Below are 25,278 nucleotides of genomic sequence, written 5' to 3' on the forward strand. Positions count from 1 at the left end.
ATTATATACTAGACTTTGGTAGGCATCACCTTCAAAAAACATTTCATTCACTTTATTGAGCAGATTTGTAAAAAACTGCCTGGCAACCCCTCCAGTATTAACTGTTTGTTGTCTTTTATTAATAACTTTCAATGGTTTCCTTTCATCAAAATTGGGATCTTTATAATAGGACATTACATCACTAAAAAGGTCCTCATCTTCAACTTTAAATTTTTACTTTTCTTTACATAGTATTTTTGAAAGATCTTTAAGTATAGAATCTAATGTCGCCTCTTCAGACAAAGAAGAGACATCTTGAATAAGAACTTCATCATCATTATCGTTATTAATTGATAATAATTGCTCGTTGCTGTTTGCAGCAAGTACCAAATCATGCTCTATCTACAGTCCCACTTACTTCTAAAACATGAAGTAACACGTCATCATCCTTCTTTAGAAACATTTCTCGTAATGTAGCTTCACTCCTGTTATTACTTGTTACAGATGAAAGACATGGCTCATTATTATTGAAAACTTGCTCTCAGACTGGAATTTAAAGAGCTTGGCATATCCAAAGATGTTTCAGGAAATTTTCCTTTTCCTGGACTAAATGTACCCTCATCAACATCGGGAAGATCGTCTTTTGGTCTTATATAAATACTTCCTTGTCCGGAAATGTTAAAACTCGTGAAGAATTGAATTGAACACCTCCTGCTAGTTTTGGAGTTACAATATGACCATAGCAAGATTTGCGAAAGTTAATATCAATATTATTTTCTTCTAAGAAAGGAAACCATTCATCTATTTTTTGTTTTTGAGTTAAGACTCTTCACAAGACTTGTCAATTGGGCATCCATGTACAACAAATCCTCTATTTTCAAGCTGACATCATTGAGATGTGGAAGATTGAAGTAGGACAAGATCTTTGTAAACAATGCAACGTTTCTTTATATTTTTGGTGGTCTTTTGATTTTATTTGATGAAATAGTTGATAAAAGTGCTAGAAATGACGTCGAAGAGCAGCGGGTACATTTGCGCTGCTTCTTTGCCCACTTGTTAATGCAATATTATTTGTGTTTTAATTTGGGTAGTTTGAAACAGATTGCCTCAGTCTTTTGGACGGAAGACCTGGTCGATTTAGGGGTACAGAAGTTACGGACAAAAAATTTCCTCCAATATTTCCCCCATCTTCCTGAGTCAAAGTTGCCTGAGAATTTGATGCTATCAGAATTTGATGCGTTCAATTGTCAAAGTATTTCTATCATCCAAATTATCCAGAAGATTACACGCCTCCTGAGCAAGATTTGATAAAGCAGGCCGAAAGTTTCCAGTATTTTCAGCCATGTTGTGAGATTTTATTTTGATTGAATTATTAAGTTTATAGTCGAGAAAGCACGATGTTGAATGGAAACATATTGACAATATAGCAGCGTAAAAATAAAAACAATACAATTCTCTATAAACCTGGGACCTGGGTATTAACATATGCGGGCTGCTAGTCATAAAATTAAATTCATATAAAATCCAGAATGGGATCGCAAAGCATTATGCAACACAGTGTATAAAGTTCGCCATACCACATATGAAAATTTGTCACAGACTATATAAAAAATACGACAATGGTCATGCTATAAAGAAGATTTGAACGCCGTGTGAAACTTCGGTATAGGCTTTTAATTTTTACGATCAGTGGCGTAGCTAGCGAAAAACATTTGGTCGGGCTCACGAGGCGCCACCATGGTTGGCACCGAGCGAGAAAATTTTCCAAATTTAGACTCCCTAGAAGCAAATGCGTGATATTTATGCAGGAAATAGAACCATTTTGGTTAATTTAAATTGCCGAAGGATGTTATAGTAAAGCAGAGAAACAGTTCAAAAATAGTTGCAGATATGTGATTTATTTTCTCAACACCACATACATAAATAGATACCTATGTACATCTTGTAAAGAAACTTTGACAAAAGAACCGAAAAAGGCTCACATTTGTCATCAACAACTATCAAAAGTTGTGATGCCGTTCATTGCCGTGCTGAAATGACAATCATCATTGCCTGCATTAAAAAGTTTCCGGAAAAATTCTCACATGCCATGGACGTAAGACATCATCAGCTGGCTATCAGCCATATATGAATACTTATTTTTTTGAGAAAGCAAGTCATCGTTGTTTTTCAATGAAATTCTTTACTACCTCATCATGCAATGTGTTGGCGTCTTCTTTCTCTGACAGTATGTCTTTGTGAATGAAAATCCTGCAAAGAAAACTAAAACGTCCTTGGCTCATAGTATTTCTATGATAATTTTTTACCCTCCTCAAACAAGAAAATGACCTCTCAACTGAAGCACTTGTAATTGACAAAACCCCATTTATCTTTAACAGTTTTACAACTTCTGGAATATTAGATTGAAGATGGAACTGGAAAATATATTTCAATAGGTGATCGAATGAATCATGGTGAAAGTCTTTATCTCTGTAAATAAAACAAAGTTGGCTAACAATCATTGGTATGTCAAACATACCACCATAAACCTCCTTTAGAAGATTTATCTTTTCTGAGGGCACTTCACCTTTTCACATCTTAAACACCCTAGGGTTAACAAGGTCTAAAAATCTAAAACGCTCTATATCCTGAAGTCGCTCAGTCAGCATAGTCACAATTGTGTCAAGAATTTCAAAATGCATTTGTTTGTAATTACGCCGTTGGTCATACCTGGTTACTGGTGGTCCCACTTTCTCAACAGCCAGGTCTTACACCTGACAATATTCTGTATCATTTCTCAGGAAAGCAACAAAGGCCTTGAATCTCTCAACCCTACTCACTCCATAATGAAAGTCAGTGTCCTTGTCTTGCAAGATAGAATAAAGTATGGATGACTGCTCAACAATTCTCTGGAAAACAAGTACCAAGAAACAAAACAAGAAGCCATTAAGGTAGCCAAGTAATGCAGTAACCCTACTTAACGTTTCATCATCCCAACCTATTGGATAATCAGTAAGATTTTCAAATATGTCTATCAGTTTCACATAGCTAGAATGCAAGACATTGATGACATGAACCCTATAATACCATTTTGTGTCACCAGGACTAGGAAACTCAAGCCTATGGGATGACAGTAAAGCTTTTCTTTTGGGGAAATTGCTAGTAATGGTGCAGAAAGCACTAATATTAACAAAGAAAATATTAACAGGTGAAATGGAGGATGCAGCTTCACATAGATTTAGTCTATGGGCAGCACAGTGAACAAATTGAGCATAAGGATAATCCTGCTGAACTTGAGCTTGAACACCATTGACATGACCAGACATAACAGATGCACCATCATAAGTCTGTCCAATAAATTTCTCTTTCACATTATTATATTGACCTAAGTTACCCTTAACCACTGATGATATAGTAGTTGCAGTCCTATCACAACTAACATCAACAAACCCAAGCTGTCTTTCAATTACACTTTAACCTTTGTCCGTTCGAACAATTACACTCAATTGTTCTTTGGTAGAAACATCAGTTGCCTCATCAACCTGTATACTTAAGAAAGTGCAGCAATCTATTTCCTTTAAAATCTCATCCTCTATTATCTTATCAAGTCAATCAATCAAATCATTCTCAATATCAAGAGAGACTCCAGTAAACCGCCCTCCCCCAGCATGGATGAGTTTCAGCAAGCCTTCCATGTAATCGCCTTTCAAAAACAGAATCCATCTTGGCAAAACTTTCAGGTAGCTCTCTCTAATTTCCTCTATTCATGCTGCCACTAGATTCATCGTGCCACTTGAATGCAAGCTCTTGCCTAGACAAGTATCAAACAGCTTCTGTTATTGTTTTCAACATTTCCCTATTTTGCCTTACCTCCTCGTTATGACGCTGAATCTCTTCACGTCTAGCTTGTGACATGAGACAGTCGACACGAGACTGAAAACCGTAGGTCTTCCAGGTCTTGTAAGCACCCATGTGCCATTTTGCCTTCTCATGCTTCTTACAATCGGATAGGAAATTCTTCTTTTTTTTTAATCCCGTCTGCGTCCATGAAGATGACGATCCAGAAAAACAAAAGACAAGGCCAACAGCACAATGCATTATTTTCTGAGCTACCACAAAGGCACCCTCTCTTAGATTACCAACTTTCCTGAAAGCTTCTATTGCCTGTAGTCGCTTGTAATTTTGGAATTGGCCGCTGCTTTACGAGTATATTTTGCTCCCCTGATTGTCGAACAGAAAATAGTTTCTTTTGTAGTTCACTTATTATATCGATTTCATTTGCCGAAGCCATTGTAATGTAAGTTATCACGATTTTCGAACGTATATTTCGAAAGCTCAAAATTCAATCACGTTTTTGAAAATGAGCCCGACCAGATGTTGTTAAACAGCGCTTTTGAGTTTGCTCGGTTGCTTTCAACCAATCAGATTGCAGATAATCCCACTATAGATTTTACTACTTGGTCGGGCTGAATTTTCAGAGTCCGACTAAATTGCGTAATGCCTGGCACTAGAAATGCAGTAGTCATTGTAACTTTTAAAAATATGATAATTTTGCTAATAACGACGCAATTTGACAAATATTACACTAATAGACTGTAAATTATTCCAAAAAGAGTGGTAGAATTTAAAATTTTCGCAAATCCAATTTTAATGAAAACAAATTTTTCATTTTTGGGAAAATATTTGGTCGGGCTGGGCCCGACCAGCCAGACCGCTAGCTACGCCACTGTTGACGATACGATACGAGAAGTTTCGAACGTATATGAAAAGTTTAGTATATCCTACATCAAGTTTCGGTTATATTTTTTGATTTATCTCGAAGTATATAAAGTTTGCCTTGAAAAAAACCATCGTGACTATGCTTACCAGACCCAAATCTATGAAAGATGAAAGAGGTTGGTAAAACAAACTCAAAGGTCTGAAATTTCTAAATAAAGACAAGAAAGCAAGGCCAATAAAAGTTTTAGTATATGGTATTTATTGACAAGAAACGAAGCTTCTTTCTTTTTCCTCCTTCATGTTTTTGTCAGCAAAATGTAACTCGTTTAAATTTTTTTTTTGTTCCTTTTTTTCGATTGTCCTTTTACGCGTAATTTTATACGCATGTATAATTTTAGTAAGTTATGTTCTATTATAAGTTTAGAATACAGTCCAATTTAGCGCCTCATATGTTTTGATTCATAATCAAATAACCGGTGTATTATGGTTACTTTGTTGTGTTTGGTCAAGTTTTGAATTAGGCGCTGGAAGGATTTGAAATCTTCTTCAAAATGTTTGTTAAATTTCTTGAAATGCGATGAATTACTTCAAAAAATCTGCTCATCATTATTTCTTTACACAATGCGTAAACTTTTGATGTTCATAATTTTTGACCTGGTCCTGATAATATTCAGTTGGTCTTGAGTTGGTTGTTTAATTCAATCGGTGTTGCTCTTATTACAGTATCTTCTAATGCTTTGGACTTTATCTTGGAGTCTTTATCTGTCTTTTTGACTTATTTTGCGGCTCTTTGAAATATAGTACTTAATTGGAGTTTTGCTCGTAGCCCTCGGTTCATTAAAGTAGAATTTTTTTCTTTCCTGTTGTTCCATGTGGTGGGTGATTTAATTCATTAGCAACCTAAGAATAGAGTCTTTCCAATTTCTCGCGCCTGCTAAAGAAGTGTGAATAATCTCTATATACCAGTCCATTTGGCTGCAGCCAATATTTTCTTACTGTGTGCCGTATAATTACCCGCATCTGGAGTTTAATTTTGAACTGTTTTCATGTGAATTATTTAGCAATATCGGTGCTTAACGCCATAAGATAACTATTAATTAAAAATAATGAATCTAGCCATTTAAGTTGGAATTCTATGTGATGTTATGGTGTGAACAACTCTCATTTCTACACATCTTCGATACTGAATATGCTGCAGCACCACCAAGTGCCCAAATGCGAGGCATCAACCATTTGTCTTGTTGGAGCGTGTAGGTCGTTATTAGCTGATACTGGGGCTTTGCTGCATGCTCCCTTAACTTTAATATAAGATGATTGTTGTTGTTCAGTCCACTTAAAAGAAACGCTGTTTTTGGTTAGTGCTCTTAACAGTTGTGTAAGGGTACTATAATTTGGAGCATATCGTTAACAATAATTTGTTAAACTTAGAAAAGAACGAACTTTGAAACTTCTTTTAGGATGCATTGCTTTGCTGATTGCTTCAAGATTTTTTGAAGGGGTCGAATTCTTTGTCAGACGCAATATAACCGAAAACACAGCATTGTCTTGTTATGCTAAAGTGCATGTGGAAACTTCATTGTTAAAAATTTAGACTGCAAGCTTGCAGCAGCTTTTAAGAAAACAAAGGTGAGTGGACATATCTTTCGAACAAAGCGACATGTTGTCAGAAATGTTTTAGTATGCAGCTTGGAAATATCACTTATAAGCTCATGAATCTCTTCATGAAATTATTCCTCAGAAGAACAAGCAGCTATGAAAGTTGCATAGATTGGTGGGACCTTCATCAGGTGTTGCACGTTTGATATATGACTTGCACGTGTGCAACTGGAGTAACATTACGATACACTTCAAGCTTTACTTCGCAATTCTTTAAATGATTAATTCCATTGACAAATTTCTTTTATTTTGAGCACTAAGGCAACCAAAATGATGACTAATTACGTTTTTCATTTTTTACAAAGTCCCAGTCGCAGTTCGGTTTTATCGAAAGTTATAATTTGAAAAGCATTTTTGTTTGCAGAGGCCGCGGTTACTCGCACAAATCTCGCACCATCTGATTATATTGATTTATTTTATTGGCCAAAGCGTATTTTAAACATTCATTACGTCTCTCGTGACACATTTGTTGTAAAACACCAGGGGGCTTAGGACTACTTTGGCATTATATTTTCTATTTTTCAATGATACCATGACGCATTTGCGGTGTTAGCGACCGGAGATATCGTTGATTTGAAAGTCGAGTGTTGTGAATTTTATTGCTAATTATTTACTTTGGATTTGATAGACTATACTTTTTTAGAATAGTTGGACTATCTTACAAATCCCTATTACTATGTTTTGTAATGATATGCGCAAAAGCATTAAATATCAGTGTGCATTTTTGAGTAAAGACAGATGGAGTTAGTCTGTGCGAATTAAACTCGACTTTGTATAAAAGGTATGTTAAGTGAGTCGTCAAGTCAGTTGAACGACGAGCTTGCCGATTTGTTATAGTACAAAAAGGTATTATGCAAGGATTTGCATGATGAGGTTTATTTTTGTGCTTTTAAAGGATCAAGGTTGTAAAGGAAGAGTATCAATATGGATCATTGATTCATTATAATGTTGATCAGATTGATTTATAAAATTGCCGTTATAGCACAGGGTCACTAATTTTCTCAATAAAAATGAGGTAAATGTATTGAAACTGCTGACTTCTATAGAGCTATCTGAAAATTCTAACATTTCCTACAATTACTCCTTATTTTCATGCAACTATTGAAAAACAGAAAATGCTGAATATTTCAGTCACGGTAATAAAAATCTTTGCCTCAATCTGTATCACAGGAATGCTTGAATTCAGGTTTGACTAGCAAAGATCTACTTAAAAAAGCTCCCTTAGTGTCATACTCTCTCGTAATGCTTTCGTTCGTTGCTGCGAGTCTGTTGTTTTTTGTATAATATTTGTCTTAATTTCGCAATCTTCACCGCTGAAATCGCAAAATGCTGCTTGTTCTATTTACCGACAATAGAATTTGTATATGGATTTTCCTGATTCTTGTTTTATTTTGCAAAACTAAAAAATAGCCATGCCTGTGTTATTTGATGGTTCGAAATTATCCTTTACTTTGGCCACGGTTGTTTCGTAATCATCTTCAGTTTAACGTTGAGTGTTTAAGATGTCATTCGTTTCTTCTCCAACAAATGTAAGAAATGAATCTCCTTTAAGCTTTGAATCGAAATCTCGAAGATGGATTAAAAGATTGTTAAAACTTCCCACCATTTGCACTATCGTTGTCAAACTGTTGATCGATCTTTATGATGATCGAAAGGTGCAAACGGCGGTAGGCCGCTTCGAGTAAGTCTTATGTTCACATAATTTAATGATTGTTGTAGTTGTTGACCTTGGTGGCTGATTCTTTGCTCTGTAATTTAAGCGTTTCTTGATGATGTATCCATGTCTTTTCGTTCTTTTTTTCGTCGCCATTGTCTTATATTGATGCTCTCTCTTCTTGTCAATTAAATTTCATTTGGTAAAATATAATTATTTTACAATCTACATGGCACTAAATCTACATAACATGCTAAATGTAGTATAAGCTGTAAATATTGGCTGTAATAGTTCTTAATACTTTATGCGACGCATATTTACTCCAAGTTGTGATAACATTGTTCAAAGAAATTTTATATAATAACCAGAAGAATTTGAGCAATTTCATTGGTTGAGAGGTATGATCTATAAGTGAACTGACTTACGAAATTGACATCACAGAAAATTGCTTGCTTTTAAATGACACACGAACGGCGATATTATTTGAATATTTACCTGAATTTATCCGTGAATAGGCAAATAAAGAAATCAAAAATGCTTACTCAAAGCAGTGGACGTATTTTGAGCAAAAAGAAAAGAAACACCCGGTTTTTAAGCGTTGATTTGTACTTTGCTTCGATAACCAAATTTCTACAAAATTGATCAGCCATTGCTCGTTTATTTTGTTAGCCAATTATATTTTATCGCGTGATTAAGCTAGCCAATACCATTTCTTCGATCGTATTGATCATGCGTGATACTTGCAAACTGAGGACTTTTCAGTGTTCCAAGTGTTGCGGGACAAAGAAAAAACTGTTTAACCATTTAATTTGGGAATTTTTCGATTTTATCTTTTAAAACAAATAGATGACATTTAACCGTCGTTTATACAACTATTGACACTTGGGTGAGATTTTTTTTATAAAAACTAAGCCTGGTGACTCGTGGCCACTTTTATAGTATTATGACAAATGAAATGTATACTGTATAGACAACGGTTAGATGTTATCTATTTGTTTAACAAAGAAAATGTTGAGCATCTCAAAATAAAACAGATTTTTTGGATAAGTCCCTGTTCTATACTTTTCTTTAAATGGATTTATTGACCAGTTAGATTTTTTAAAAATTCTTAACAAACTATGGCTGAAGTTGTTTCGACATTTAATTGTGCATTAAAACGTTTTCTTATAGAAAGAATGACAGGATTAGTGTTTAAGAGCAATAATATTTCTGTGAGAGTTTTCTTAAGTTTTCTCTACTCCACTTTTCAGAGAATTTTATAAGAAACAAGTAGGAAGTATACCAGACGACCAGTTAAGACACACAAAAATTTGTTATATTTTTACGGATATTTTTTGTTGTAAAATTTGTTTAAATTCAACAATAAAGTCCTAAATTGCATTTTCATCTCGTTAAAAGCTAGCCATATTTTTTGTCCATTAAGTTTCATTTAGAATTGCAATTCCTGTTTAAGACTGCAATGAAAAAAAAAGAGATGAAGATGTCCTTTTTTAAAAAAGTGTTAATGTAGAAAATGTGCTGATTTCAATGCAATCAAGAATTTATTTATAAATATCAACTAACACGATCGTAAATCTCGTACTAAATCGATCGACAACCTAAGGGAGATCGTTCTCATTCAGCTTTTAGTTCATACCTTTTCCAATTTATTCATCTTAAGTTTCACCCTGCGACTGGTAAGCTAAGAGTTACGACGAGTCCAAATCCAGATAATATTGCTGCAACAAAAATGGCTGCCAGTGGTATTTTTGGACGTGGCTTTTCTGTCCCAGTCCAAGGATGTTTGTCACTTCACGACAGTTACCATGAAACAATCCATCTGGAATATTTTCACATTTCTGCCAAATCCAACATTTATAAGTCTAGAAAACCAGGCTTTAAAAGTGGAAACTATGGTGGATTGGTTTTGTATGGATGCCGTGGGCTTGCAAGTTGGGTAACAAAAAATGGCACACGTTGCGAAAAAGTTTGTATTGTTATATTAAACACGGACTCCGAAGAAGTAAAAAAGTGTCAATACCCAGGAAAAGAAGGCCAAGTTCATGGTGCTATTTATGAATGTGCTTTTGGAGAGAAGATGGACAACACTGTCGTTGGTGAAGCTTTTTCTATACATAATGAAAAATTAAACTTTAACTCTGTGGCTTTCAACTGTAATAAAGCATACCGTGATTGGAAAAAAGAAATGAGTGATATCAGTCACAAATATATAAAATTAATAATTGAAAGTTGGATTAAAGCAGGACCTTTGTCTCTAGGAAAGCTTAAATTTAGTGTTTGGGAACTTGATGAAATGATAGAAAAAAACAATCAAGAAAATCCAGTAAAAAGGTTTGTTTTTATTCATATCCGTTAATTAAAAGTAAAAAATTAACAAAATGGAGCTAGCTGGAAGATACACATTCGTATGTTTATATACGACCTCGTAATATCAACGTTTTTCTTCTTTATTATATCATTCATCCAGATAATGATAAAAATCGAATAAAAATGTTTCTTGCTCATCTTTGTTTCTATGAATAACGGCGTGTGTTCAAAACAATGAGCTACTACTAAACAAAATTATCGCAACTTGTAAGAATTTCTATTAGTTTTTTTCTCGTCTTATTTGTGAATGAATTATACAAAACAAAAAACCAACAAATCCTAGCCAGCAACAAAAAATTATGATTGCTTAATTCCATTAGAAATTAACAAATTCTATAAAAATAATTTTAGGAATTTTGTTGAAGATGTTATTCAAGAGGAACAGGAAAAAGCAGTTGAAAGGTTTCTTTAAGATAAAATTCTGCAATATAAATTGTTTGAGCTTTAGGATTTATCTCTTCAATAACGCCACTAAAATCAAGTTAAAATTCTTATTGCTGATATTTATTTGAGGATTTTAATTTTGCGTACTAAACATTTAACTGAAGTTCATGCGCTTATTAGCTGCAAGTTTTTTCCGGTAATATAACCCATACAACAATTTTTATCGCAGCGTTTATATATGGAAAGCTTGTTGCACTGATTTTTCTTTTATAAATCTTTATCATGCTCACAACTGCTAAAGACTTTCGTAAAGAATAGTACGAAAATGATAAAATTATATATAAGTGCACTTCGAAATAAATCTTTTAGGGAATTTGAAGAAATGACGATTCAACAAGACAAGGAAACTCCAATTGAAAGGTATGCTGCTGATCTTTAGTAATAAACAAAGATATTGCGTAAATACGTAACAGCGAATTTTTTAGTGATTTTCAGTCGCGAAGCTTATTTTCTAAGCTTTTTCACTACCAGATGTATTTAGTAAGCTTTCTTGATTTTAAGAAAGCTTCACAAAAATAGACATTATAAACAATTTGTTTGCAGCAAAAATAAGGTAGTCTAATTTATGTTAGAATAAAAGTAACATTTAAATCCATTGTTGAAATGAAATAAACAATATTCGTTTACGCTAACAAAAATATATCCAACAATATTTCTTTTGTTTTAATACAAAGTTAGAAACCATGTCATCCGACAGAGATAGTCAGGTACATTTAAGCAAAGTAGCAAAAGAAAGTCGATCTAACAAAAAGGTAAAACTTTTGGTAATCAGTCATTAATTTGCTAATATTCAAACAAGCACTAAGCAAAATAAACATATACAAGACTAGATTTCTTTTACTCTCGTGCAGTTTATTGTGTTATCATAATGTTTTGCACATTCTTCTTTCAAGTTAATATTAATTATACGAGGCATATGATTCATATGGAGCATTTGCAATCTTGAGCACAGCCGTAAGTTCATAGATGAATTTTTACATGCATTTACAATCCAACCAAGTAGCTGACTTAGTTACTTGCCTTGTAATAGACGATAACACTGAACTAAATGTTCTTTAATTTTTTCTCACATCTTTTCACTTCTGCAACAAGTTCTTTGTCAGCCTACATATGCAAGGTTAAAGGTTAATCACCAAAATATTACTAATTGAAACAATTGCGAAATATTCATTGGTGAATTCCTAAGCAATTGTTTTTGATAAATGTTTTCTTAGTATTTTATAACAACTTTTGCGATAAGATAGCTGTCACCATCAGCATTTATGTTTGTTTGCAACCAATTTTTATGGACGTACGCCTAGCAAACTGCCTGAGTCACAGCAAGTTAGTCATTCTTAGTTCTACTCAATGCTAATGATAAATATTTCACTGCGTTACAGACATGACAACAATTTGACTATCATGCCGAACCTGCATGAAATTGTCCAAAGCAAAATGCCTTTAAAAATTGCCTGCAAAATTGGAGAATTTAATTGTGCTGAATTTTACTTAATACTGTAAAAAAATATTTACATATTTGCTATTTCCCCATGTATTAGGGCTAATCAGCATGGCTGGAAAACCCATATTGCAAAGTAATATTGTGATTCTGGATAAAGAAAGTCTTTAGTAACTAAAAACCTGGCAATCTCACGTTAGACCCATCCGAACACTTAAGCTTCCAAAAAAAGCGAAATTAGCAGAATATTTGTAAACCCAATCAGGATGTTTTTGTAGACAATGGTATATTGTTTAAAAGAAACAAAGATTTTTAACTTAAGCAAGCCAGGCAAATTTTACAAAGTATAGCTTGTAAGTTGAAATATGCCACATTATATCCTTCAGCTGCCTCGAGGCTTAGCTTATCTTAGTGAGCTTGAGTAAATACTTACGGTAAGGTTGGAATTAACCATCATTGCCTACGAGCATATGTACATTTTAATGACCTATTCCGCAGCAACGGCGCATTCCAGCAGCTTGCATGTTGCTTTGTTTGACATCAGGAAATATTACTGAAATGATTGAGACAGAAATGCTAAATGAATATCTAAGCTAGGCGTAATTATTCTTCAGATTCCAATAAGGGTAGAGTGACAAACAATTTATCATGAGCAAAAATGTCATCTCGCATGTTTTTATTTTTAGTGACTCTAGGTGCTTCTATTTTCAACAGCTCATCGAACAAAGTTAAATCCATTCTAAAACAATACGGGAATGAGACGACTATAAGTGTGCTGACATGTAATCACAATACACTCAGCATAATGCGTTGACAATCACGAAAAACCGAAAAAATTGTGAATTTTTGCATAACCAGTTTTTTCAATCCCTTGCGATAAATTTCTGGCAAACCATTGCGACCATCTACGACGCTCGGCTGCAAAGGGTCTGGTCCACCACCTTTAATTGTTATGCCTTTTCTTAGTTTCATGATGCATTAGCAGTGTCATAGCAATTCATTAAGAAATCATTCTTTCTTCTTTTAACAAAAAAACATACGCAATGTTTATTTCTTGGACAATCGATATTTCAAAAAAGGCGCATTTTTGCGCACATTACCTTGTACCAGCTTATCGCCCTATTTACTGTTAAGACTAATTTATGTTATATTTGTTGACATGCTCACATGAGAGGCAAATCGTTGTTATAAAAAAAAACTTTGAAAGGAAATCATTGTATTGGTACGGACGTGACATGGTCAAGTAAAAAAAACTTAGTCGACTAATTCGTCTGTAAGCGGCCGTTACAAAATGATTTTTGCTAAAACATAGAAGCAATGGGTTGTAAAAGCAATGAAAGAAAAGAAAGAGTACCAGTACATTGATAAACTACTTGCCGAGGTTGTGAATGCATGCAAAACTGAGAAGATTGAACTTGTACATCATGGCGAGAAACTTCCAAAGAACATTTCTAAATGATGTCCACCCAGGAAAGAAGTACTTGTAAAGGAACATCAGTCTAGATTTGCATAAAATGTCAGTGGTGATGATAGGTTTTGCCATGCCCATATAATATGATGTAGAATCAGTGAAGACAACTTTTGTACATTCATTCTTAAATATTAACATAGCAAAACCAACATAGTGGAAGCCTTCAAATTGAAATTCCTCTGCAGCGCTAGGCGGAGGAAATGTTTCTCTAATGCAAGTAACTGCACATGATGGCAAGACGACTCTTACTTCTCTACCCAAGATACCCAGCACCATCTTGTCAACAGTCTATATGCAATATGGTGGTACAGTTTGTCATCGGGCTAATCATATGCTACCTTATATTGCTGCTTGTACTGATACCAAGCTGTTTGTAAAACCCACCGTTTGAGGCTTTCTGTGCCCACGCTGCTAAACCTCAAAACAGCTCAAATAGCGCACTTGAAGACGCGATTTTGTCAAAAATAAAATAGCTGATGTAAAAATTTCAAAATATAGTAACCTTTGTACTAAAATGGAACTTTTAAGACTAACATTATGTAAGGCTGGAGTTCCGTTTTAATCATCTACATTACGTAATCCCATTTTAGAATTTTTCTAAGTTTGGTGCTGGGGAATTTTTTTAGGAAGGTGCGCTTCCCTCTGCCACCACCAGATAATACGTCCCTAGTGATCACGCATGTCCATGCAAGTGAAGAATATACCTAGGCACACAGTAACTATGTGTAAGATTGCTCTGTAATATTCATGTAATAATATACGTAGATATGCCAGACAACTTACACTAATACAGCAAGAATTTGTAACAAAAATTAAGTTTTCCATCTATGTTAGGGAATACATTTGAAACATTAGAAACTCTTTTTCAATTTCTGAGTAAGTACATTGAAAGAAAAACAATTTATTAAGCAACAATCAAAACGTTTTTGCTACCTTGAATTTGCACTTTCATCAACAGATATTACGTAACAGCAAGTGTAAAATGATTTGATTCCTCTAAAGCAGTGACCTTCATGGCAAGAATATTTTTGCAAATTTCATAATTTCTTGTCTTCTTATGAGGTCACTTATTAAAAAGCATGCAGTTTGGGAATATATCTTTTAAGCTCATGAACATCCTCATGGAATTATTCCCCAGAAGAACAAGCACTCATGAAAGTTTCCTATATTAATGGGGACTTTCTTCAGGTGTTGAAAAAGCGGTATTGAATCGTGATTCTGGTGCTTAAGAAAGTTGCAGTTATCCTAGTTATAGACCCAACTTGGTAAAAGCAACTTGCATCTTCTGTACATTTTTATCAACAGTTAGCAATTGAATTGTTCTTTGTTTCAAGATATTCTTTGCTTTTCTCATATCTAAAAAAAGACATTTCCACATTTCTTCGGGATAATGGACTCCGTCGATTTCGACGTATGAGGGTTCCACAAAGTGGAACAACCTGGTTACTTAAATTATAGTGAATGCAGCTGACCAGACTACAATCATTCGTACCTTTCACGCAACTACAACGCTGATATCAGCGTGACACACAGTGCGACAAGGCTGCAACATTGCAGATGCAGATACAGTCCATCCAAGGATTTCCTCTACCAAATTTCCCTCACATGGCTTTGGTCAACCCGGGCTAGGTTTACAGACACATTGCCAGATGTGCCACGAGCCGGGATTGAACCCGCGCCGTCTGGCTTACAGCTCACGCAATTAACCATTCAGCCACCCGCCCCGTCCCCTAAACCTACATAACACGCTAAATGTACTATAAGCTGTAATTACTGGCTGTAATTGTTCTTAATACAATATATGACGCATATTTACTCCAAATTGTGATTACATTGCTCTAGGAAGTTTTATATAATAACCAGAAGAATTTAAGCAATTTCATTGGTTGAGAGCTATGATCTCTAAGTGAAACGACTCATAAATTAACGTCACAGAACAGGGGCGGATCCAGCTTCGTATATGAACTTAGGCACAATGTCGCACTGTCAGCGCAACTTTTATAGGGGGGTCCAAGAGCATGTCCCCCCCGGTAAAAGTTTAAAATTGGATTGCAGAAAACGCTATTTCCTGCGTTTTTACAGTTGATTTTCTAAAATATTTACAACTGGAAAGCTAAAATTCTTGCTCATAAATCATTGATTTTTTACCGTTTAGCTCAATATCAGAGCTCATCAGCATGCCTAGGAAACTCGCAGAAAAATATGCTTTGAGGGCTTCCGACATGGACGGCCTGGTTCATTACAAACTTAGCCCAAAAAAATTCCTTACGCTTCATCAACTTTTATATGGAATTTCATTTTATAATGCTCTAGTCATACCTATATGCTGATTATTATGCAAACGATTTTATGTCTATTTATCAAATGAAGTTGCCAACAAAAAATGTTTGTAGATGTCAATCGTCCAGGTAAGTAAAGTCCTGAGAAGGATTGTTTGTGTTTATATTGACGGAGGTTAGCAGCAGTCATCTTTACAGTCAAGGGTTTAAAAAAGGCATGAAGAATTTTCACTCCGAACTAGAAAGCTAGTTCAATTCTTCTTTTGTCTTTTGCAAAAAGATCTATAATCTTTTCTATATCTGGATTAATGTCCTGATGAATATACAATAAATCAAGACCATTTAACCTGTCAGCAGCCTTAGTACTTCTTGTATAGATCTTTAATCTTCGCAAAGCAGAGAACGATCTCTCACCCTCACAAGAAGTGACTGGAATAGTACTTAAGATCTTTAAGAATACTTTTATGTTCTCAAAACCTGGGAAATTTACCTGTGAGATATACCATATGGATGAGCCTTAGTTGTCATGGTTGTCTCAGTAGGACCAGAAGGTGTAAACTTCAACCATGTTTGTATACTGGGCATTTTAGCTTGTGACAAGTGACTACTTCCCTTTCTTTTATTTCCCATCCCACCAAGTATCAAAGGCACATAATGATTGTGTTTGAATGCAGTTGCTTGAGGAGCTAAACCTTCAAAGCAAAACAAAACTCGCAAATAATTACTAGTGGAAGCACAAGCCCTAGATGGAATTCAAGGTTCAATTCTTTGGTTAAATAATAAATTCCCTTTATAAGCACTAGAGTATATGTCAGGATAATAAGAAAAAATGCTACAGGATGTAACTGAAGAGAGTGCCAACAAACAAACAAACACAGTCCATGACATATCTTTTGCATTTCACACAGCTTCTGCCCTGACCAGTTTAGCAACAGAGCAACCACTTCCAGCATTATCAATAGCTTCAGAAGAGACTGACATGGCCACCATGCTTGAGATAGAATCAAAGTGTTTGTTATGCTGAGTTTCAAAAAGATTTGAAAAACATGGATGTTTTGCATAATAATCAGAAAATAAAAATAATTCTATAGAGGTCATCAGCCTAAAAATCGTCACCACAAAGTTGTCACCAACAAGCAGAATTGATAATGAACTATAGAGCGAGTTGTCATTTGTAGCAGATCTGAAATAATGTTATGTAAATTTCAAATATCATGCTTCAGTTTATTTTTGTATATCCTATCTTAAGAATACTATTGAACACATCAAGAAATAAATCAATAGAAACGTTTTAAATATGATCGAAATTTGTTTGTTTTGAATCACATAAATAAAACACAAATGACAAATGCATCGGGCATCATATCAAGTCAATTTATATTTGCTTATATATTCTTGTGTAAGCATGCATGCATAACATGTCATAAGTTTTCTAACCTTAAGGCAACCAAATTTGTGTTCTTTGTCTTGGCAGTCTGCAGTATGTAAAATTCGGCATTGATATTTCAGAAAATATCAACACCGAGACGATCCAAAAAACTATCGCTGGTAACAATGCTTTTGACTTTCAGGCAATCGAACATCTCTCCGTAGAGTTGACCCATAAAAGTCCCATCTTTCCTCGTAAAAGCATCTTCGACTCGGTCAGTGAAAGATGCCATGCTTCTCATCAATATTGTTGGTTTTGAAGCTCAGGTTAAAACCTCGGCTATCAACAATGTCAATTTGTTCTGAATTTCGCACAACACCGCTTGAACATTTCAGCAAAAACGGCGGCTCGTTAGTCAGCACAACGGCAATAAAAAAATCAAGAGACAGATTTTAGTCTCCAAATTCAGCACAATTTTAGGCGTGCTGACTCTGTGCGGGTTAGCTATGGGTATTTCTCCCGCAAGTGAATTACAAGTATTTTTAGCCACTTGATCTCTTAATCCGATGCTTAATCCAGGTCTTGGAAACAATAACATTGCCCAGTGAATGCACGTTGTTGCACAAATTTATCATAATACTATCCCTAATACTGACAATAGTTTATTTTTCTAATGCTTTCGTTGTGAGGACACAAAAAATTTAATTAATTTTAGGATAAAGAATTCATGATCATTATTCACACATCGAAACAAACTACACCCTACCGAGACGAGATTCGAACCTGCAAACGACGCATAGAAAAAATCTCTGGGTCCTTTCGACAAAACAAACAACATTACACACTTGAAAGTTGTTATTTACTTTAACTAGGGGCATTTAAAATTTGATTAATTTTTTCGCTGCTGTGCAGAATTTAACTACGTCGCGTGCTAAATGTGACGTAGTTTCAATCCGCCCCTGTCACAGAAGATTGCTTGTTTTTAAATGACAAATGAACGACGATATTATTTAAATATTTACTTGAATTTATCCCTGAATAGGCAAATAAAGATATCAAAAATGCCTATTCAAAGCAGTGGACGTAGTTTGAGCAAAAAGAAAAGAAACACAAGGTTTTTAAACGTTGATGTTTACTTCGATGACAAATTTTAAACAAAATTGATCAGCCATTGCTGGTTTATTTTGTTAGCCAATCACATTTTATCGCGTGATTAAGCTAGCCAATAGCATTTCTTCGATCGTTTGGATCATGCGTGATACTTGCAAACTGAGTACTTTTCAGTGTTCCATGTGTTGCGAGACAAGAAAAGAAAACTGTTTAACCATTTACTTTGGGAATTTTTTGATTTTATCTTATAAAACAAATAGATGACATTTAACCTTCGTCTATGCTGTTATAGAAACTTAGGTAAGACTTTCTTTGGTAAAAACTAAGCCAACTGACTCGTTTCCACTTTTATAGTCTTATCACAAATGACGTCATATCCTTGTATGTATAACTGTACAGACAACAGTTAGATGTTATCTGTTTGTTAAACAAAGAAAGCAATGAGCATCTCAAATTAAAACAGATTTTTTTGATAAATCTCTGTTTTACGTTCTTCTTTAAATTGATTTATTGACCAGTTTGATTTTTTAAAAATTCTCAACAAACTACGGCTGAAATTGTTTTGACATTTTAATTGTGCATTAAAACGTTTTCTTATCGAGAGATTGCCAGAATTTGTGTGTAAAAACAACAATATTCCGTGAGAGTTTTCTTAAGTTTTCTCTACTCGACTTTTTAGCGAATTTTATAAGTAAAAAGTAGGAAGTATACAAGTGGACCAGTTAAGACACAGGAAAATTGTTATATTTTTACGGATATTTTTTGTCGTAAAATTTGTTTAAATTCAACAATAAAGTCTTACCTTGCATTTTCACCTCGTTAAAAGCTAGCCTTTTTTTTTCCATTGAGTATTTTTTCGTATTGCAGTTGCTGTTGAAGACTGCAATGAACAGAAAACAGATGAAGATTTCATTTTTTTAAAAAAGTGTTAATGCACAATATGTGCTGATTGCAATGAAATCAAGAATTTATTTTATAAATACGAACTAACACGATCGTAAATCTCGTAGGAAATTGATCGACAACCTAAGGAGATCCTTCTCATTCAGCTTTTGGTTCATACATTTTCCAATTTTTTTAGCTTGTGTTTGACCCTAAGACTGCTAAGCTAAGAGTTTTGACGGTTACAAATCAATTATTTGATGAAAAAGCTCAGGCAATTAAAAAAAAATCAGTTGCTTTGGATCATGTTGTTGTTACTAAATCTTCGAACAGTGATGGTATGTTATTTTTTATTTTTGTATAGTATAGTATATATAAGCGTTTTAAAGTTTAACTTTTGAGTTTTTTTGAATTTCAGACAAAATTTTTAAGTCTTTCTTGTTTACAAATCATGAATTCTTCTTGTCTTATGTTTCGCTAGATCTTATCAGAAAAAAAAAAAATTTTAAGAATCTTTATAAAATTAGTTAAAGCAGTTTCTGGTTAAATTGGGATTCATTTAAAATCATGATATTATTTTAGGCCATTTAACCATTCTGAGCATTTACCTAGTTATGCTCTCTTATATATAAGCCGTTTGTAGAGCCATCCTAAAATACATAAAAAGACTTGTTTCTAAAAGTTTAATGCAAATCGAGAACAATGTAATGCACTTCAACATTTAGTTAGGAGCAAAAATATTTTAAATCTATTTAAACATATAAATAAAACTAAACTAAATTGAACTACTAAGGAACAACGACATATGCAACTGAAATTTGTTTTTGGTAAACTGTTCATCGTTTTCTTTCCATCTAATGCTTTATTTACGTATGCTTAAAAAAATCTCAAGTACTCTATTTAAAATTGTTCTTGCTTTTTGTCATAGCTAAAAGGCTAGAACAAGAAAACTTAAGCAAAAAGTAAAATATAAATAAAGTTTAACATTTTTTCAGTATTTTTATTTTAAATATTTCAAGAAAAATACCAGATTTACAATACTTGGATTTTAAAAGTTTCTTTATTATTTTAAAAGCCTAGATTGATCTGTATCTTTGTTCCTGGAAGGAACATGTAACTAAATTCAAATAATTTAATTGAAGAATTGATTCTTGGGTTGTTTTTTTTTAATCCAGTAAACTTTATAAACTCCAGTTAACTCAGTCTTCACCTAGAAATATATTTATCATAAAAAACCCCCTTCTATTTTACGCTATGGTTCACCTGCTCTACTTTTATATCTTTTTTAAAGAAATAAAGTCTGGTGATACTGCTGATGCTGAATCCCCTTCAAATTTACACGTTCATACGGAAAAAATAAAAGGTATGCTTATTTTATTAGAAGGTAAATATACAAATTTGGGGCTTTATTACATGAATTCTTTAATGTCAAAAAGAAGGTAAAAGAAGCTTTAATGGGCTTTTACATGAAAACATTTTGCAAACTTTTGGCAAATGTAAAGCCAATCTACGTCATAATTTGGAAATCAATAACCTAGAAACTAACTATAATTATTAATAAATAAACTTTCAATGATCAGTGATTATTTTGCTCATACTAAGTCATCGATTATAATAGTATGTTGAAAAAAATCTAATACAGTTCTATGATTATTAGTTTGTAAAATTTTTGAAATATGGGTAGTAGAAGCAGTGTTTATTCTTCATAATTTTGTATTAAATTAAAATTAATAAGCAATAACATTTGACTTGCAACAAAAATCTGCTTTTCCTATAAATCTGCTTATCATAACCTTTAATAAGATTTTAAGTAGCATTTTATTACTTTGCACGTCAAAATGAATTATATGATAAACGTTTACTAAAACTATCTACCTTTCAATGTTTCTTTTCTTTAGTAGCAACAAAGTTAGGAACAATGCCACGTAGCTCACATTTTCAGAGCCATTTGACGGAAGTAGCAAGCGGAATAGGAACAAACGAAAGGGTAAATATTTTGACCAGCTGCCATTGTATTTGCTGTGAATTCAGGAAAAACATTCAACAAAAAAGGGATTAACATTGCTAACTTTCTTTTGCTCTTGCGCAGTTTATGCTGCATATAGTTTTAATAATTAGCATATTCTTGCAATGAAATGATAATAAATTTATGTGCTAGACATTTGATTCGAGGTGCTCATTTAAAAAATATTTTGATCAAGTCCTAATTTATAGAGCAATACAAATTGTATTATTGTTAACACGTTTTGAGTGCCAATAATATAAATATGCAATTTAGAAATACAAAGAAGAGCAAAAAGAAAAGAAAAACCCGGTTTTTAAACGTTGATGTGTACTTCCTTAACAAAATTTCAACAAAATTGATCAGTCAGCTGGTTTATTATTTTAGCCAATCACATTTTGTTACATTAATAAGCTAGCGAATAGCATTTCTTCAATGGTATAGATCACGTAAGCGTAGTATTTGCAAACTGAAGACTTTTCCGCGATCCATTTTTTTGAGAGACAAAGAAAAGAAAACTGTTTAACCATTTACTTTTGGAATTTTTTGATTTTATCATATAAAACAAATAGATGACATTTAACCGTCCTCTATGCTGTTATAGATACTTGGGTAAGACTTTCTTTGATAAAAACTAAGCCTAATGACTCGTTGCCACTTTTATAGTCTTATCACAAATGACGTCATATCCTTGTATGTATAACTGTACAGACAACGGTTAGATGTTATCTATTTGTTAAACAAAGAAAGCAATGAGCATCTCAAATTAAAACAGATTTTTTTGATAAATCTCTGTTTTACGTTCTTTTTTAAATGGATTTATTGACCAGTTTGATTTTTTAAAAACTCTCAACAAACTACGGCTGAAATTGTTTTGACATTTTAATTGTGCATTAAAACGTTTTCTTATAGAAACTTTGCCAGTATTAGTGTTTAAAAAAAACAATATTTCTGTGAGAGTTTTCTTAAGTTTTCTCTACTCGACTTTTCAGAGAATTTTATAACAAAAAAGTAGGAAGTATACCAGACGACCAGTTAAGATACACGAAAATTTGTTATATTTTTTGTTGTAAAATTTGTTTAAATTCAAAAATAAAGTCTTACCTTGCACTTTATCTCGTTGAAAGCTAGCAATGTTTTTTTGTCCATCGAGTATCATTTCGTATTGCAGTTGCTGTTTAAGACTGCAATGAACAGAAAAGAGATGAAGATTTCATTTTTTTAAAAAAGGGTTAATGTACAAAATGTGCTGATTGCAATGAAATCAAGAATTTATTTTATAAATACCAAGTAACACGATAGTAAATCTCGTAGGAAATTGATCGACAACCTAAGGGAGATCCTTCTCATTCAGCTTTTGGTTCATACATTTTCCAATTTTTTTAGCTTGTGTTTGACCCTAAGATTGGTAAGCTAAGAGTTGTGATGGGTCCAAATCAATTATTTGATGAAAAAGCTCAGACTATTAGAAAAAAATCAGTTGCTTCAGATCATGTTGTTGCTACTAAATCTTCGAACAGTATTGGTATGTTATTTTTTATTTTTGTATATTTTAGTATATATAAGCGTTTTAAAGTGTAACCTTTGATGTTTTTGAAATTCCAGACAAAATTTTTAAGTCTTTCTTGTTTACAAATCATGACATCTTCTTGTCTTATGTTTCGCTAGATCTTATCAGAAAAAAAAATTTTAAGAATCTTTATAAAATTAGTTAAAGCAGTTTCTGGTTAAATTGGGATTCATTTAAAATCACGATATTATTTTAGGCCATTTAACCATTCTGAGCATTTACCTAGTTAAGCTCTCTTATATATATTCCGTTTATAGAGCCATCCTAAAATACATAAAAAGACTTGTTTCTAAAAGTTTGATGCAAATCGAGAGCAATGTAATGCACTTCAACATTTATTTAGGAGCAAAAACATTTTATATCTCTTTAAACATATAAATAAAACTAAACTAAATTAGACTACTAAGGAACAACGACATATGCAACTGAAATTAGTTTTTGGTAAACTGTTCATCGTTTTCTTTCTATCTTAAGCTTTATTTACGTATGCTTTAAAAAAATCTCAAGTAGTCTATTTAAAATTGTTCTTGCTTTTTGTCATAGCTAAAAGGCTGGAACAAGCAGTGGCGTGTGGTCATGCAAGCGTAGGCAAGCGCTGCTTGCCTAAGCATTTTACCGAACAAAAATTTTTTGGATCAATCTCTGAGCAAAATCAGTTTAAATTTTTCTGTTCTAAACAATGTCAATGTAATCTTTTGTCTAAATTGTCTTTAGAGTTGAAATGCTTGCTATTTATACGCAATTTACTGTCGTGGTTTTCGGTTTCACTTTGCTACCACTTGTAAGATGAGTCAAGTGGATTAAATACACCGAATATTTATCAACCAAGGCAAGCGCGCTTGCCTTCGGAGCTCAATTCGAACATTTGCGCATGCGTTAATCTAGATTTGTAGGCTTCTTATTCGAGGAATATCGAGAAAAGGCAAGCGGCGCTTCTAAGGGCGCCGCTTGATAGCGATTGGTCAACAGTCTTGTACGCTCGCAATTTTAAACACATATCAGCGCACGAATAATATTCGTATATTCAACACATTGGACATCCGAATTATTCACGCCGTTAATGTTATCGTTTATTAAAAGATGACTGAGAGCGAAAGGTAATGTTCTGATTTCTAATTCAAAGTAGTAGGTGCTTTACTGGTTATTTTATTATTTTCTGCGCACAATGTGCGTAAACAAGCAGGGGCCGCATCTGCAGAGATATCGAAATGCACGCAAACGTGTGTTGTTGTAAAGTATGACTAGCATTATGACCGAAACACTATGCTCTTGTCAGTCTTGTGTCGTTGAATTCGTAAATTAATGACTAAAAATAAAAGGTACAAGATACTAAATAATAAACACGACTCTCCGATATTCTGAAACGTACGAGTCAGTGCCAGACACATTTTGAAGAACGGGAGAACACGTTGCCATGACGTCATTATACCAAAATATAAACATTCAACACAGTCTCAAGCATAAATAGATGAATAGCATCAATTGACAAAACGGCTTAAATAGATAATAATCATCAATCCAAGGGAAACTCCGTAACTATCCAAATTCAATACGTTTTGCGCACCCGCGAAAAGTTAACATGGCGGAAAAGGCAGGCCGCAGCTGCAGCACAGGTATGTAAATAGAAATAGCCATTTTATAATCAGGTCTCACAAGCCTTTCATCTTTTTCATTTCGATCATGTATCAATGTTTTCCTTTCTAACAAGGAGTTTAATTTCACTTGTAAAAATGGTTTTAATCAAGACGAATTCTCGAATCAAAATCGAGAGCTGCAGTTTGACTGTTTGAGTTGCGTGACATCGTGAAATGTTGAATGCTTGACTTACTGGATTTGACCGTTTCAATTTATTTGCTAGTTTGCTCATAATTTGTAGTATTTATAATCATATCGTTAAAAAAATTAAAATTCTTGTATTTTTCTTCATTGATTTTGATTGATGTTTGATCGTGAATCCTGATCAGAGTCAAGCCAATATTTTAAAGATAGTGCTTTTAGTTTGTATTAGATTTATTTAATCATGTAGAAAACGTTTATTTAACAAGTATTTTTTGCTAAAAGTTATTAAAAAAAGATTTGATTAAAAAGAAATGCTCGGGGGCAAAACTAGAACGTTAATTAGGGGGTGTTTATATTCATGTATTCAGCTCTGCCCTGCTGATTTCTTTTGTTTGCGATTTTAATTTCAATAGAAGTCAGCAGGGCAGAGCTGAATATATGAATATTTACCCACCCCCCACCCCACCCCAATTAATTTTCTAGTTACGGCACTGGAAATGCTATCCCCAGTGTTAATGGACGATTTATTATTTTTTTATTATTACCCATGTGCCTCATACGTTGATAGACTTTTTCAATA

At 33.6% G+C, this 25,278-nt stretch overlaps 1 protein-coding gene and 1 long non-coding RNA gene across 5 annotated transcripts; one reads left to right on the forward strand and one right to left on the reverse strand.

Moving 5' to 3' along the window:
- The first annotated feature begins 6,062 nt into the window (after positions 1-6,062).
- On the forward strand, positions 6,063-19,685 carry LOC124455431. 4 transcript variants are annotated; one of them, XR_006951843.1, is made up of 3 exons: positions 6,063-6,303; positions 11,108-11,158; positions 19,547-19,685. XR_006951843.1 is itself a non-coding variant. In XM_047006077.1 (3 exons), exons 1-3 carry the CDS (start codon positions 9,717-9,719, stop codon positions 19,575-19,577), a joined length of 684 nt encoding a protein of 227 aa, XP_046862033.1. In that variant the 5' UTR covers positions 9,568-9,716; the 3' UTR covers positions 19,578-19,685. The 4 variants fall into 4 exon arrangements, 2 of the variants coding, with proteins under 2 accessions (XP_046862033.1, XP_046862032.1); XM_047006077.1 differs by lacking the exon at positions 6,063-6,303 and adding an exon at positions 9,568-10,318; XM_047006076.1 differs by lacking the exons at positions 6,063-6,303; positions 19,547-19,685 and adding exons at positions 9,568-10,318; positions 11,466-11,679.
- Positions 11,491-17,812, reverse strand: LOC124455433. The gene is made up of 3 exons (XR_006951845.1): positions 17,424-17,812; positions 12,670-12,789; positions 11,491-11,902 (listed from the first exon to the last, which is right to left on the reverse strand). It is a non-coding gene; the product is annotated as an uncharacterized LOC124455433 (long non-coding RNA).
- Positions 19,686-25,278: the final 5,593 nt, after the last annotated feature.

This window comes from Xenia sp. Carnegie-2017, unplaced genomic scaffold (genome assembly GCF_021976095.1).
Source record: "Xenia sp. Carnegie-2017 unplaced genomic scaffold, XeniaSp_v1 HiC_scaffold_4, whole genome shotgun sequence".
NCBI classification, from domain to species: domain Eukaryota; kingdom Metazoa; phylum Cnidaria; class Anthozoa; order Malacalcyonacea; family Xeniidae; genus Xenia; species Xenia sp. Carnegie-2017.

Excerpts from the sequence above, each read along its gene's own strand:
- LOC124455431 (XM_047006076.1), top strand. The coding sequence starts at position 9,717 with ATGGCTGCCAGTGGTATTTTTGGACGTGGCTTTTCTGTCCCAGTCCAA. Across the intron at positions 10,319-11,107 it reads CAAGAAAATCCAGTAAAAAG|GGAATTTGAAGAAATGACGA; the intron begins GTTTGTTTTTAT and ends TAAATCTTTTAG. Across the intron at positions 11,159-11,465 it reads AAGGAAACTCCAATTGAAAG|TACAAAGTTAGAAACCATGT; the intron begins GTATGCTGCTGA and ends CTTTTGTTTTAA.